This window comes from Corvus kubaryi, unplaced genomic scaffold (genome assembly GCF_017639235.1).
Source record: "Corvus kubaryi isolate FWS band 111438036 unplaced genomic scaffold, C.kubaryi_AGA036_p1.0 37398, whole genome shotgun sequence".
Taxonomy (NCBI): Eukaryota; Metazoa; Chordata; class Aves; order Passeriformes; family Corvidae; genus Corvus; species Corvus kubaryi.
Window position 1 is genome coordinate 11,264,653 of NW_024581137.1, and position 16,702 is coordinate 11,281,354.

Genomic DNA, 16,702 nt, shown 5'->3' on the forward strand with positions numbered 1-16,702 from the left:
GATCCCAGCAGACTCCTGCCAGAAGTTCATTAATTACAAGAACAGGAGCGCTGCCTGTGTGCTGTGCCAGCGTGTGGCTTCCAGGTCTTTGACGGTGTGTGTTTATGCAACTGCAGACAGTGCTGGCGTCTGCTGCACCTTGCAGGGTGACAGGGAAATGACAGTAAATTCAAGGGCGTGCTCGTTCATTGCTTATGTGAAAATATCCTGCCTTCATCATGCCAGAGAGGAGCCAATGTCAGCACTCAGCACCGTGAGGTCACTTCCCCCATATCATGTCACATATCCCCTGGGGCACTTGCATGGACAGACCAGCAAAGTCAAGGGAGTTCACATTTTGTTTCAGAGGCAGTTGACCATCTCTCCACTGCTGAGGTCAGTGGAAATGGAGACAAGACTGAGCCAGGCTGAGCCATGGAGCTCTCTGATATGGCCCTTGGAGCTGCCCAGCTCCAGAAGGGATGCCTTCCTGGATTTCACAGGCAGAAAATAGTATGCAAGAGTCAGCCACTTGCACACTTTCCCAGAAGCCAGAGTAGCTTCACTGGATGCTGTGGACTGACACTGGTTTGCACTGCACAAAGATCTGGCACAAGGTCTTTTGTGCCTTCTGATTGCTGTGAGTCATGCAGATTCTAACTGATATGTAAACCCATTTTAAGACAGTTTAAAAATGTAAAATTAGTGCTTAGTTTCTTGCCTGCTAGCATCAAATCTTGCCAAGGCAGCTATCTGTAATTTTAGAATATATTAAGATTTATAGATCCCATGAAAACACTCTTTTCCATCTCCCTGGCAATTTAGCCTTCCACTTGCTTTTTAACTTCAGTCCATCTTTAGATCCTGTGGAAACAACACTAAAGCTAAACACAGAACAAAAATGAGCTCACACCATCTGGAAAAACTTCTTTCTTGGAGAGGCCATGTTTAACTTAGGAAGACCCCTACCAGGGTAGCAGGAGTTCAGATGAAAAGCTTTTCGTAATAAATGTATTTTAAGGGTTTATACAGTGGTACAGAGCACCACACTCTCTGGTAGCCTTGTCAGGATTTGCCACAAAGGAACATCAAAATAACAAAGAGTTTCATGAGCAGATGTCAACCCTTTTTAATGTTAGATTGAAACAAAGGGTTTGAGGTATAGGAACAGGAAAAGATGAATAAGACTGAAAAGGCTTAATATAATGGTTAGAGGAGTGATGGAAACTTCCAAACATGCTGTTAAAACCATTGCATATAAGATGAACAGTAAATAACCACAGCAATAGCAACCAGTGCTTTTGTGACTGGTCAGTCACATATGTTATTCTTCTATTGTACATGTATGCATGACATTCAACTGAATATAATACGGCATTAAGAGTCAGGGGTGAGGTTCTCAATTGCTGTCAGAAAAGGGATCAAGCATTTTAGTACCAAAGAAGAAATATTTATATATATATAATATACCTGGGAGTTTTACAATGCTCAAGAAATGGAAGCAGCAGGATGGAGTAACTGGAAAAACAAAGTGGTATGAGAGAGCTTGGAGCAGAGGCCAGCCATAGGGCAGATCGAAGAGGAAGGACTTTGGACAGAAAAGTATAAGCTTAAACTTCAATGAGTGGCAGCTGAGCCCTGCAGCTACTGCAGATAACTTGAAATAAAATACTAGGAGCTATAGAGTGAACTAGCCTGTGCTCTTCCAAGAACTGCGTAAATTACAGACACTAGTTTTCCTTCTTAGAGTTTTCCAGTCTTCCACTAAGAAATTTCACAAGAGGTATTAAAAAAATGCAATGAACAATGAACAAATAAGGAGTCCAGGTCACTGTCATACTGGACCTGGAACCAAATGTATTTGATAGACTCTGTCATGATGCTCCTTCATGCCCAGCTACAGATTACAGAGCCGTTGATGCCTCTGCTACTGAGCATTGCAATATCAATCTTGAATTGTTTACTGGGATGTCTGCTTTCCTGTCATGCTTGCCAGAAAAATGTGGCTGAAAGTCTGATCTGAAGCTGAATACTTTATTTCTGTTATCCGATGCTGTGCAAAGGGTGAGAGTAATCTTTCATTGTCTGTCAGCAAAATAAGAAGTGGACTCTCTGAGTATATCTCCCAATGTCCTTGACTCCATACTGGCATAAACTCATAGAAAGTTTAGGCTTTCAGCTTTCTAAACGATTCGATGATGCAGTAGTCCAGATGCTCTTCACAGAAGGCTGTATTACAAGTATATTGTCATTACAACCAAGGAACAAGAACTTGTAGGCATTCTCAAGCACCCTTTTTGTAGTGCAGTTGGCCAATCATGCTACTTCAGCAAGTATGGTGATGGAACCAGGTGGTTTTATGCAGTAGAGCTTCCTGCTGACTGGAAGGCAGACAGTGTTATTCCAGTTTACAAGGGCATGAGGGATACTCTGGGAAACTACAGACCTGTTAGCCCAGCCTCAGTGCCTGGGAAGCTTACAGAGAACATCATATTGGATGCTACTGAAAGGCCTTTAGAGGAGAAGGCACAGACAACATAGTCCTGTATAACTTATTTAATATTCCTCTAGCATAAGATCACCCACCTATTGGATAAAGGGAAGGCAGTGGAGGAAGCTTTTCTGGATTTCAGTTTATTAAGGCTTTTGTTTCTGTCCCTCACAACATTCTTCTAGACAAGCTGTCCAACTGTGAAGTGAGCAGGTACACAGTTCAGTGGGTGAAGAATTGAGTGAAGAGCAGGGCTCAAAATGTTGTAGGGAATCTGGCTGGGGGCCAGTCACCAACTGTTCCTCAGGGCTCAGTTCTAGGGACAGTTCTGTTCGATATATTATCAATTATCTGGAGACAGGAGTTGGAAGTTTTCTGAGGATGCTAAACTGGGATGTGCTGTTGACTCAAGGGACAAGAGGCCTTGCAGAGGGATCTGGATAGGTTGGAGCACTGGGCAATCATCAGTGGCATGAAATTGAACAAGAACAAATGCTGGGATGAGAAATACTTTCCACAAGTATGAACTGGGAGAGGCATGGCTGGAGACGATCCCTGCAGAAAGGGGTCTGGGGGTGCAGGCTGACAGAAGGCTCAATATGGGTTGGCAGTTTCGGCACACATCAACTACACCACAACCAGCTGGTCAAAAGAGGTGATTGTCCTGCTGTATTTAGTGCTGGTGCAGGCTCATCTTGAATATTGTGTGTCCCAAAATTTAAAAAGGATGTGAAGGTCCTTGAATGTATCCAGAGGATGACAACAAAATGGTGAAAGAGCTGGAAGCCGCATCCTCTGAGGAGCAGCTGAGGACAGGGGCTTGATCCAATTTGGAGGGGAGGAGGCTGAGGCAACCTCACTTCTCTCTGCAGCTTCATGAGGAGGGGAAGTGCAGAGGGTACCCAGTGCCAGCATGCATGGGAATGGCTCAAAGCTGCTTCCAACAGAAAAGATATCAGTGGAAACAGGATTTTAATTTATTTTTCTCGCTCTGTTTCAGAACAGATGTTCACAAGCATTATCACAATGTGCAGGTGTAGCCAGGAGCAGTCAATGCAATCCTCAGTTTAGCTTGAAAGTACATAATTTGAAGTCTGGCAAATTCAGAGTCAGAATTTTGCAAGTCTCCTACATCTTGTGGAGAGCCATTTGCTAGTGGGACTGCATGGGGAAAACAGATTTCTGTCTCACTCATGTGTCTCTTGTGGCAAGGAGTTAATGGCACGGTTTGTACCCAACACAGTTGCTATGAACTCCACCTCTCCAGGCAAGTTTGCCCATAGAGTTTCTTGGAATATTACAAATTATGGGCTGTTTATCTTCCTGGTGAGTGTCCTTCACCCAGGCTCTCTCTGGAGAGAGTGAACATGATGGTCTGTAAACATCATTCCTTCATAGGACATACTTGTTTTGACCACACATCCTTCCTGGAGCCTGCCATGGAGAATAACCCAAGCAGTGGGACTGCCTGGAGCCAAAAGAAGGGGTGCCAGGTGAACCCAGTCTCTTTCAAATCAGAGGCAGACACTGGGTCAACCCACAGATGATACAACAGTCTTGAAAATATGTAATTAATACTGAAAAAACCCTGGAAATTGCCTATAAAATATTAACCTTTACCAGAAACAGGAAAGTATATAACTCACTGATGCACAAAGAAGGCTCTTTCCAGGAAAAAAAAACCTCAAAAGTTTTAAGAATGTGATTTTCTCTGTTCAGTAATGCATTTTTATGTATGAATTTGTGTTTTGGCATTCAAAAAATCCAACCCCCAAACATTCCCCCACCTACATTATATTTATTTCTTTCTCCTTTTAAAAATTATTTTGATTTTTAGCCTTTGAGGAGGAAGAACAATAACCAATGTCATGTATTACTTTGGATGTAAAAGTTGAAACAATTTGGGTTTATGAACAGAGATGGAGTAGTCCCTGTTTCCTGAAGAGTGAGAATACGGATTGGCAACAGTCACACACAAAAGGAGTAGCGCTTGGTATTTTCCAAATTATGACACACCTTGATAACACAAAGCACACTTTTTGCCTTCCAAAACTTGCTCTGACATAGCTCTTAAGTAGTGATGCATGAAAAGCACTCCTGTGCCTGCCTGGTGCTTGTATTGCCCACATGGAGTGCTGAAAAGTGACATCTCCTCATGAGGGTGCAAGCCTGGAGCCCTTCCAAGCATGGGCTGTTCTGCACAAGCAAGAACCCCTGGAGAAATGGAGCCAAGGGAAGAGCAGAGCTCACTCCTGCTCTAAGTTTGCAATGGGCCAGAGGGCCAGAGACAGCCAGGGCATGTGTATTGCCTTGGAGGCACAGGTGCAGCAGGCAGAACAGAGTTGAAAAAGCCCAGAGGAGCCCTGGCAATGCACTGTGCTCAGTGACACACAGGATAAGAAGCAGACCCTGGGGGCCACCCTGGGAAAGTTGCCTTTGTCCAGGTGTGAGGCGCGAGGGTCACCTTTGGCAACCTGGTCAAAAGGGACCCTAGAAGCCCTGACAGTGGTTATGCTTGATGCTGCAAAGGAAAGCAAAAAAGCCCCAGAAAACTGTGGCAATCTGTCCTACAGGAAAATTCCTTCCTGGTCTCAGCACTGGTACAGGCTATTCTCTAGGCATGTGAGTAAGACCTGTCTCATTGTCCCACAGGTTGGTCACACCTCCCAGGAGATGTCCAAATCCTATTCTGCCTCAACCTGGAGCTGTCTCAGGGCCTTGTGAAAGTGGCCACACTCAAATGCATGCTGAACTAGCACATCCTGAAGCAATTAGCTCTGGCTGTACTATTTGGATTCCCATACTGTGCTGTATCTAGCAATAATCCAGACTGGAAGTAACAACTTCCTATATAATTGGCACTGAGTACCACATCAAAATAAAATAAATAGTCACATCTTTTAGCCACTGTAGGTGGAAGTTTTTTTGGAAGTGCAAGTGAGACTTGATTTTTTTCTTTAGTTTTTAACTATGGCTATTGATGGCCTGATCTGAGGTTTATGTCTCATCCCAAACATTTTCCTATGGCCTGCTGTTACATAGCAGGGCACTTTAGTGTGAGGGTTTTCAGAACAAAGCAAGTGCAGTTCACAGCACTGGAGTGCAGCAATTCTGCTCACGCCCTCGGGTTCAGGCAGCCCAAAGTTCACTGTAGTGCTCAAGACACCTGACCAAACACACACCACGTATGTCTCCCTCCTCTACAGCCTTTGCCAGCCATGTTTCAGGCAACTGCTGTAGAAATAAAGGAGGAAGCTTTAATGATGTATTGTGCTTGGCCATCCTTGCCTGGTGCTTTTGGCTGGCAGGGACGTGTTTCACTGTCGAGGCAATATCCCACATTTCCTTCGCTGTTTAAAAAGATCCTCTGGAGGGAGAGATTTTGTTAGTGAGCAACACATCTGACATCATGCTAGAGCTGCTCTAAGATAGGCAACATTAGCCCCAGTCTTCGAAACACAATAATGCTTTGCTTCCTGTGGTTTAACTTTTGTGATTGCCCATTTCACAAGTCCAGTCGGGTGGCTTGGGAGAGGCAGCAGGTGTACAGGAACATGTCCTGCCTTGCTTCATTCTGGACTTCACCCTCTGATTATTACTCTTAATGCTTCCCATGGGGACCATCAGTTCTTTTCATCCACATCTGTAAGAGTGAGACTGTTGGAACAAATAATCCTAAGGGCAATATCATTTTGGCAGTGTGAGCTAGCACAAGGTGGAAATTAAATGGAAGAGAGTTGGGCGCTTTCAATGTCCAAATTCAGCAGCTCTGTTAAGAAAACTTTTCTTGGAAATGAAAGAACAGGGTCATAAGTGCCGACTGTTTATTTCCACCAGCTAGAGATTATTTCACGCCTAATCTATTCACTTCAGTGGGAGGTGCAAATGTTTGGTACTTCCCTGAAGCGAGCGTGAAAGGTCAAATCCATCCAAGGCCTCCTTCCTTCTGCAGGGCACCCAAAAGCCATGCACTGGTCCCTGCAGGGCCATCAGGCACTGAGTGACCAGCATCTGTGTGAGCAAAATCCATGAGTGCTCCGTCAGACTGGTCAGGTCTTTCAAGGATTTGTATCGCCCAAAAAGAAATGCTGACGTTTAGGAACCTTTGAATTTGGATTTGGTCCCCCATAATTAATGTCCTTTCTATAAACCGATAAAACAGGCTGAGAAGGGGTAGGCAAACATGGTTCTCCACCTTCTTCCTTTCTTTCTCCCCCCTCCTTTTTCTTTGGGGTTTGGTTGACTGTTTTTTTGGGCTACCATTCTGTTGGCATACTTTAATTTTGCCTTATCTAATTTTTTTTTCACCTTGTTCTATTATTGCTGTTTTTCTCCCATTCTCACCTACATGAAACATGAACTTTACAGATTTCTGAATGAGATTTCCAATCTAGGATGTCCTGACAGGCTGGAAACAGGGAAAAGTATCTTCAGTTCAGGTAAGCTTTCTCCCATGGTAAGGGACACTGCCTGTTACTCACAGCCTGCTCTGTGTTCAAGCAAGCGCATTTGACAAAACAAAAGATTCAGAACAGATCCTGTGCTGGCATAAAACATCGTATTTCTTTGGAAATCTGCAGAGTACTGAGCTAACACACAAGTAAAGAAACCCACCACTTTCACAGGACAGGGTCTGCAGGAAGAGACAGTATCTTTAATTAGCTGAATTGGTATGGTTGCAAAAGCAGCCAGCTTTAGACAAGAGCTCCTCTTCAAGCTTACAAGAGAAGCAGCTTCTTTGAAAGCTGAAAGCCAGTTGAGAGGGGTTATTCAGAGTTTAGTCCTTCTGACAAGCTGCATTATTTATTTACTTTAAAGTAGAAGTTCTAAGGCTGAACATTTTTATGTTAAAGCTTCAGATTGCTTTATAGATACAGCATTTGTTTCACGACAAATCTTTGAAACTTTCTACATACCATTTCTTTAATTCAAAAGTCAACATTTTCTGACAATAACTTTTATATAATTTCTGTAGAAGAATGCTGGAAGAAAACATCTGGTTTTCTGTCTCTCTATGAAGCAACTGCTCAAGAATGAGTTATGGTCATGCATACAGGATTTATTACAGGATCTATTACAGGATCTTACTTTATTAAAGTAAAAGCAATGTGGGCTGCCCAGCATAGTTCCCCATCTCCTTTGGAGATATGTGATGTGTTTCTTGGGGTTAAGTGTCTACAGACTCTGCAGATCCCAGAGTTTTAACACTGTCATCATAGTTGGTAGTCACTTGGGCCACTAGTAAGGGTATGTCTGCTGTCATTAGTCATCACTTTCAGCATTTCCGCTTCCTGTGCTCTTGCCAGTGCAAACTGCTGCCAACATCAAGAATGTCCTTCTTTATACAAGTCACCGATCATGAGGCATTGCAGCAATAAACAAGGGCTGCTACATGGCACCAAGACTGTGGTAAAAAACCCCCAAACCTGACATGCATATGAAAAATTGCCCCATCAGATTAACAGAAGCAGCTCTCCTACAAAGAAAGGAAACAGGTGAAGAAACCAGGTAAAAAAATTCATTTCAAAGCGGCATGGCAATGGAAAGATAGGAAGGGTTTTCCCCACAACTTTAAAAGCCCTATAGGAAAGCAAAGAAGACCTGCCTGCCCTGTGTGTGGGTGCAGCAAGATCCCTCACAGACCTGAAGAATGAAGATGGGACAGTGGGGACAGGCTGAAGGCCACTATCTGGCCATCCAGGCTGTCACAGACTGCTGGACTGGGGCAGGTGGCATGAGGACAAACCTCCACCAGACAGGCTGGGACGGCAGTGGCAGAGGTGATGGGAGCGGGCATGCATTCTCCATGGAAAACAAAACTGAGTCACTGGCCTGGCCTGAAGGATAATTTTAGTGCAGAGGGTGAAATACAACCCTCTCCTTCAGCATGACATGGGCTGTGACGTAGAGCTGGCAACTGAGCTGCTGCTGTTTCAGGAACGTAAAAGCTGTTTATCAGTCCTGAGCAAGCGTGGGAAAAACCTTGGCGGGGAGCAGGGTGAGCCCAGCAGGTTTTCCTTTCATTTCCTCTCCTTCCCTTTCGCTCACGAGCCCCTTGGCCTGGCGTCATGGAAGCCTGAGCTGAGCCCAATTAATGGTGACGGCTGGGTGCTGAGGGCATGAGCAACACCCTCGTGCATGGAGCGAGCGCGCAGGGGCACAAAGGGTGAGCCCAGACGTGTAACACACACGCGTAATTTTATTACACATTGCAAGGCAGGGGCTGGGAGCCCTCCATGACATTAGTGCTACTGCACCAATGCCTCCAGGCCTCTGAGGGCCCCACTGGCTGAGGCCGTGATGTTGGCCCAGAGTTACCACAATCAGGAAGGCAAGAGCAGGTGGAAAGCAGAATTGTTGTTCCCACCTTGCAGGGTAGGAAAGAAAGGACTCTGAAGTAGATTCTTATGGATGTAGCAGTGTAAAGATTAATTCTTCAGTCTTCAAAGGGAGCAGGCAGCACCCTTTTAAAGGCACACACATTCCTGTAGATAAACATGCAGGTCATCAGTCATGCACTCACACCTGCAAAATGTGCAGTTCTGGGCTATTTGTTTCAAACAAAGTATCATTCTGCAGCTAAGTGCATCACTTCATTCAGTATGCAGTTTTGGGCTCTATGCTGAAATAGCCATACCAAACCACATGGATCTCTACACTGGAGCATGTTAAACCAGTAGGCACTCAAGTAGTGTTTGGAAATTTACCCTAACAAACATCTTCAGAGCAGCATCTTGTCCTACATTTCTGACAGTTTTCTGTGACTACTGATTGGATCAAAAGTTTTTTTCCTCACCCCTTACAAAGGAGTAAATGCTGAGGAGTGTTTAAAAAGCTTTTCAAGCCTGCTCCATTTGTTTCTATGCCTAAGTGCAAATGTGAAGACTAAATCTGTATGTGTCCGAATCCATCCTGAACATGCAGCTTCCTGGAAAGGTACCTGATTGAGACCTCCAGATCTTTATATAGTCAGGGACCTCTGTCTATTTGTGTGGGTGCCATTTTGAAATCTTTATTCCTTACAGTTAGGGAGTAAGCTGCCGATGATCGCATGATGTGCCTTTCTGTCATGTGAGAACATCTTGCTGTTTGCCTCCTGCAGCAGTTTGTGGCCAAGGGTGCAGAAGATACAGGACGTAATACAACAGCCATGCCAAGACCTCTCATCAACTGGTATTTTGGGACAGCAGCAATTGCACATGAGCCAACACTGGTCTCTCTGTTGGACCCCCACATGTAGTTCAGCATACGTTACTCGTATCTGCATATGGCTTGGACTTGAAATAGAACTGCTGGCAAAATAAAGGGGTCAAGTCCAGCTCAGATCCATCAGGTATTTAAACGCTCAACTCTGAAATACTGAAATAAATGCAAGTGAGGGTTGCAAACACAGTTTGGAAGTGGACTCCATTGACATTAGGAAGTATACGGTGGTGGGAAAAGAGATGCAAGTCTGCAAGGACTAAGTGTTAGCACTAAAATGAAATGAACTTCAGGGTGAGAAATATATTGATTTTGTTACTGTCCCAAAATAAGAATATCATATTGTTTAGAGGTTTCTTGACTAAAATTGACAATGGATTACTGTGTTTCTTCCTATGTTCTTCATGAAAGTTGGCATTCCCTGGTAAGTGGCAGCACTTCTATGGTGTGCAGCATGGCTTGAGGCAGCAAAATCTGTCCCTAATAGTAGAGTTAAGCAAACTGTTAAAACAGGAACTGAACCAAATGCCCAGATCTCCTCCCCAAGCTCAAACTAAGCCTTTCTTTGAGGTTCAGGAATGTTTGGTTAACTTTAAATAAAACAATGTTCTGTTTCTACACATCCTGCTTTCAGCAAAGACTCCAAGCACAAACACAAAAATATGGCAGGCACATATATGTTTGCACTACTTCTGGCCCAGCTGAAACCAGGAAACACTGGAAATCTCACAAAATCAGCTCTGCCTCACAGACTATCCAGCTACCAGGTTCTGTTGCTGTTACTCCACAGAATACAATATAACTCATGTACACACCAATTCATTATTAATTTTTCACCAAGTAAGTGTGATAAACAAGTTTCCCAGCCTATCAGACATATGAACCCTCCCATTTTTATTCAAGTGTGGCACCATACTATATAGCTACCTTATATCCCTTTTATGCTCCTTCTCATTGAGTCACTGGCGTAATTGCATGAAGACAAAATGTCTCTTGTGGTACATGACAACAAACCAAAGCACATCATAACAAAGATAACAAACCAGGCATACGCATGTTGTGCTTCATACTTGGTTTGTGGCTAATTTAAAATACGTAATCCTAAATTTTGCTGCTTGTTATCTCTTTGACAACTCTCTGCATTGGATTTGTAGAGCATAAATATGAAGACAACAGCACTGTTTTAGAGGAACATATTTAGCTGTATAAAATTGTCCTGCATGTCAGGGCAAAATTTTTAAAGCACTTTTATGTACCAGGCTTTTGCAAATTTGCAAATTCATATTTAAAGAAACGACTAATGTTATTGCTAGAAACTATATCACTGTCAGCAAAACATAATACAGCCACCCTGATTACCCAGCTATATGCTTGACCGCACCGCAACAAAGCCATCCCAAACAATTCAGTACCACAGCTTCATGCTTGCTAGCCAGATTTATTATATTTTCCAGATTCTGACAAGACACATATTAAGAAATGCATGTTAATCATTGTCCTAATGAGAACAATATGCAGTTAGCATTTAGAGTGTCACACAAAAAATACAGAAGGCAAGTACCGAATAAATGCACTCTAAATTCAAGGAAACCAAATCCTTCTTTCCACTAGCGTGTTTCAGTGAAATGGCCCTCTCCAAGAGAAATTTTTAATGAACTAGCTAAATTTTAACCAGTACGTATATGTGCTTTCATTAGGCATGGGGCAAAGTAAAATGCCATTCTGACCACAACTGTGAAAGAAAAACAACCACTGTCCCACTTGCTTACGTACAAAAAGCTATGAGTATATAAAGCGCTAAAAGCCTGCCCAGCATCTCTCCTCTGGAGACACCAAACTTCCCAGTGTTGCACTGTTTACAGCCAGATGAATTCTGGAGCAAACAACTACCCAACATGTGTAGGAGTTCAAGAATCTGTCTTTAAATTTATTTTCAAATAATAAATAAAATGCGTATCTTACAGAATAAACCAGTTAATCTCATTTGGTAAAAGTGCAAAACCCATCACACTTCTGAGAGTCTCAAAGGTGCATGAAGGTTTGGTTTGAAATTTCTAACCCAAAATATGTGCGCTTCCTGCGCTTTTTTGGTTATGTGGAGATAATAAGATTTAAGATGCTGCTGAAACAGCAAATAAAGAAGGCATCAATGGAGTGGGTGCAAAAGAAAGCAAGATTGTCTTGTCTGCTTAGATTGCAGTGCCTCACTGCCACACTGCACAGAGGACATCTAAAACCTGTGCTTCCCATTCCTCCCTCCTGCCTCCCTACACAGGTCACAGGCTCTGTCTTTCTCTCCATCCTGACCGCCAGGCACCGTGTGAACACTGATTCAGCCTTTACTGACTGTGCACTAAGAACGGCTTTTCTTTTTTTCAAATCTCCCTGGAATTATGAAGGTGTTTCCACACCCTGAGTAAAGACTCTTGAAAATAGTTAGAAAACATTAAAGCCGTTTAGAGTGCAGCACCTTTTAATCCCTTTGCATAGGTTAAAACTAGTATTGCCTTGAAAAGTGAGTGCTGAAGTAAAATGTGACTGAAAATGTCTCATCACACCCTACTGGAAGCCTTCTCCAAAAGGGTAGTAAATGCACAAAAGCTTCAGCTTACTGTTTTTGAAGGTGTACCTCTCCCTCCTTCCCTTCCTTTCACACCATTCTCCCAAGAAACAGAAAAGTATTTTCTGCTAGCATTACATGAATAAAGCTACTCCAGTTTTTTTTTTCAGAAAGAACAAAAATTAGCTCAATAATTGGACTACCAGCTTCCTGAAGAGCAGAAAGAAAAAAAAAAAACCCAACCAAAACAGAACACAAAGCAAAATAAAACCAAGAACAAATTTCCACAATTTTGATGCATATTGTTTAAAATGGCATTTTTCACTTAGGGATGAAGTTTTACGCAGGTCATCTTTCGCTTCAAGTCTCCAGAAGTAACAACAAAATTCAGCTTTTTCTTCTAGACAGTACCATTGCTGCCATCTGCTTATGCTTTGTCTTCCTGAAAAAATAAATAATGAAATCTTTGCAAAAGGAAAATCAACCTTAAATAAACAGTATCTAGAAATATTATCTTAAGGGTAACTATATCATGCTGCAAGTGCATCACTGAACAGATTAAGGTGATTTAAAGAGATCTTTTATGTTACATATTTTACTCAGTTATATGCTTATGATCTCTCTCAAGTGAAAACTTAAAAATTCCAGAAAGAGCAACAATTAGCTTGAAAAATCAGCTTAGATGTCAATAATTGACTACCAATAACCATCCTCTTGGCTAATATGTGTTTGCCCAGGGCAGCCAGTGTCCGTAATCAGCATTCATCTTTCATCCTCGTCAGCTGGGCTGTCTGGCAGGAGCTGGGTGGGGTGAACACAGAGGGGTCTGCGATGCCCAGATGGATGTCAAAGAAGCGAGTGGAGGTTGTCACGCTGTAGTTCTTGGTGTAGGTTTCCTGTACTGGGTAACAGTCTTTGACGGTGTAAACGCCGACCCAGGATTCCACTGCAACCAAGCAGAAATGTGACTACTTTAGGTGACAAGAGCAGACGAAAGTGTCATGATGATGTCAGTCTCTTTTAACTCATTGCTTCTGTTTAACACTGGCTATTCAGATCCTCATTATCCTGCTATTTTTTAAAAATTCCTATTCTTTTCAAACACTTCTAGCGGTTCATTATCTCAAGACTACACTCAATGATTGTCTCCTTCAGGTATGTGATGTAGCAAGCCTGTCCCTTTTTTAACTTCAGTTTAATTCCACAACGTGTTAATCTCAGAGGTGTTCCCTTGCTCTCTTCCCCCCTTGTTCTCTGCTGCCATCACCTCTGCCTTCTCCACTATGCTATTTAGGCAGTGTCAGTAACACCACTGAAGTGGTTTCCTTTGAATACCCTTTGCTATTCTCTCTCTTTTATTAACCTCTGTGATCATTCTTTACCCCTTCAATCAAAAAACCGGTTGTTTTATGCATTTCAGACCTCGATAGCAGAAACTCATGATGTTAAAATTACCTACTGTGATCACAAATCAGTTCCTGTAACAAATTTTTCTAGTCCCAAGGACACTTATTTTCTCCCACCCAGCAGCAATCACACACATTTATTTTCTGTACTTCCAATTTTGTGTCATATGCTGTACCACAACAACATTACCAGAAATAAAAAAAGGTGAAACGAAACACATATATACTGTATCCAAAGAAAGGGTGGTAAGCTGAGTAATATTTGAACATATCTCTTCAGGGCATGCTAGTATAGAAAAACATTCTGACCTAATTAATATGGCCTTGAGTATACAGAAATGGAGGCACCTTTTACTCAACAAATCTCTCAGAATTTTGAATAAAATATTATGGCAAAATATGATGCTACCAAAGTAGCCTGTATCTCCCCTGAAACTTTGATAATTGTAAAAGAAATATAACTTCTAGAATCCAAACCAGTATTAGCTGAAAGGTACATAGGTAGACAGACAACTCTCAGACATTATGTTTATAAATGATCATACAGAAAAGCACTGGAGATACAAAATAATACAGGACATAAATCACAATTTATTGAACATATCAGGATATAAAGTTCCACAAAAATTCCAAAAATATCAGCTCTGAAAAAAGAAGTAGTTCTTGGAGTGAGTGATAATTTGCCTCTTTCAGAATACTAGAGGATATATCGACCCAGTTACAGATGTCTAGTGGTCTTATCCTTTATTCTCTACTTCATTTGTTCTGCTTTTATTCAAGAAAGAAGTATTTTCCTCTGGCTAAATCCTCAAGTTCATACCTAGCCTATATATTAGATGTCTATAACCATAAGCACTGCATTAGCTGAATAGTCCCATAAATTTCACAGAGGTTTTAAAACTTTTTTTTATGGTTGTCTGGGTCATCAATAAACCATAGATGAAATGGAAGCCAAAGTGCTAATAAATTGCTATGCATTCAAAACCTACCATACTGTACCTCAGAAAATTCACCCTACTTTCTTTTATGGTTCAAGTGTTCAGCTGCCGAGTGCAGAACTAAGCCTTGAGAGCAGACATTTCTTACCAGTATAGAGGATAACGAAATTTAGGCACATATTAAGGATTTCAGTGCCTGCAGAACCATGTGTAGATAAACACTGACACCTGCTTTGTTTCTGTTACACAAACTCTAGTTTGAGTGTGCCCCTAATTATAGTACCAATTATTCTCTAAATAAATTTTGGATACAGGCTGCCAGATTCAGACATGAAATGATGCTGTTCCACACCAAACTCTGTATGATATGAAATACAATACGATCAAGTCCCTTGAACATTTTTAATCCTGCTGAGATCTGAAACATTTTCCTAATAAAATGCATTGTTGTTAAAATGATAATCTGTGCATGGGCCACTTTCATTACTTCTTCCATAGAATTTTATAGAAATATGGAAACCTGGAGTAAACCACAAATAATTTTATTTTTCCCTGTGCAGCAGAGACATTGATTGTTATTAAAATAAAACAAGAGCATGCACGTACATTTCCTCGCTGGTTTTCTGTCAGACCATTCCTGTACCATAACTTCATCTCCAGGTCCCCCAATGTAGTACTGATCTTCATAAGTTGAATTGGCAGGAATATCATATGGATCCCATGGCTCTGTCAGAGCAATCTTCGAGCAAAGCTTTGTAACTTGTTCAATCTGAAACATCACTGCATCTTTGTAGAGCAATATATATTCAAAGAACCTGAAACATTAAGAAAAAGCAATTAATATATATATATATAGTCTTTTTCTATCCTAAGCAAGGAACATTGCTGATATGTAAGCTTGCCTTTGACTTGTCAGTATAAGAACATTTCCACTTGCATTAAACTTTGCCAAACTTTGAGAAATGCTAACCAGTTGGGCTGAAATTTCCCATGCTGAAAGTTTGTCTCAGCTGATTCTTTCCAAAATAAATAAATCAGGCTGAACTGGTTCAGCCATTTCTGAGAACAACAGAACAACTTTTCTGAGAACAACTGAGAGAAAAACATGTTATTATTCCTAGTTTTGTTTTGGTTTTTTTTAATAACTGTTTCATTAAAAAGCTCTAGTGCCTCCATGTTTTGGAGAAAGGATTTAAAATTTTGGCAGGGGAAAAGTTTTTAATAAAAGTTGCCCAGATTTGGCTAAGTTATAAGCCTTTGAAAAAATCTGCTTGCACAGCCTGGATAGATTCACTTCTCCATGAATGTGGTAGAGCCTTTCTCTTTACTGGTTAGATGTGGTATCTGCCATCCTCACAGATGTTTTTCCATGGCAACACACATAGCTTAAGTGGGACATGGTGGCAAAGGGGGAAGCACGTGGTCCCAAGTGCAGAACTGAGAGGGTCACCCTCCTAAAGGCACAGTTTCTCTCTGGAAGCCACCAGACCCAGGAAGTCATGAAAGGAGAAAGCAGAGGAGCAAAACAGTAAGGCAGAGATAAGGAGAGGTGTGGAGCTCAGTGAACTTGAGAGGCTAGAAGGTGAGGTCAACAAAATGGATAGTTAACAAGGCTTTAAAACCAATCTTCTACTGAGTATGAAGTGACCAAGCCATGCTCTGAGGAGAGACAATAAACATTTATACGGACACTTTCATCTGGTTACTGTTTACAGTGGTCTGGTCTGCCACCAACACTGTGACATCGCTTCCATACCTTTGCAGTCCTCACGTTCTTTTGGGGAGGATGCAAAGTTTACATAAAACGGGGTTGAAACCAAAACAATTTACAGTTTTAATTCTTGCACTACACAATTGCACCAGACAGCAATAACTTCACCCACCACTGATACAGTAGCATTTAAAGGTTGCATAATGAGAAGTGTCTCAGCACGGTTAAGAGCATCTAAGCAACATTCCCATCACTTCTTGAGAGGATCATTTATCCAGCACGTGTTGAAACACAGGCAGGCTAAATGTCATTAGCCAAACTGAACGGAGTGAAAGAGAACATAAAATGAGACAAGGAAGCTCACATGATGTAAACTGGGAACCCTCTCTCACAAACAACCTTGCAAAACATGGG

General features: G+C 41.9%; 1 protein-coding gene across 1 annotated transcript in view; it reads right to left on the reverse strand.

Moving 5' to 3' along the window:
• Window positions 1-11,091: 11,091 nt before the first annotated feature.
• EPDR1 (ependymin related 1) overlaps window positions 11,092-16,702 on the reverse strand; it is a 30,625-nt gene continuing 25,014 nt past the window's right edge. Inside the window, exons 4-5 of the mRNA XM_042044269.1 lie at window positions 15,184-15,392; window positions 11,092-13,179 (exon numbers count right to left, since the gene is read on the reverse strand). Coding sequence (XP_041900203.1) covers window positions 12,989-13,179; window positions 15,184-15,392 — 400 coding nt within the window. The 3' untranslated portion in view covers window positions 11,092-12,988. The remainder of the gene's footprint in view (window positions 13,180-15,183; window positions 15,393-16,702) is intronic.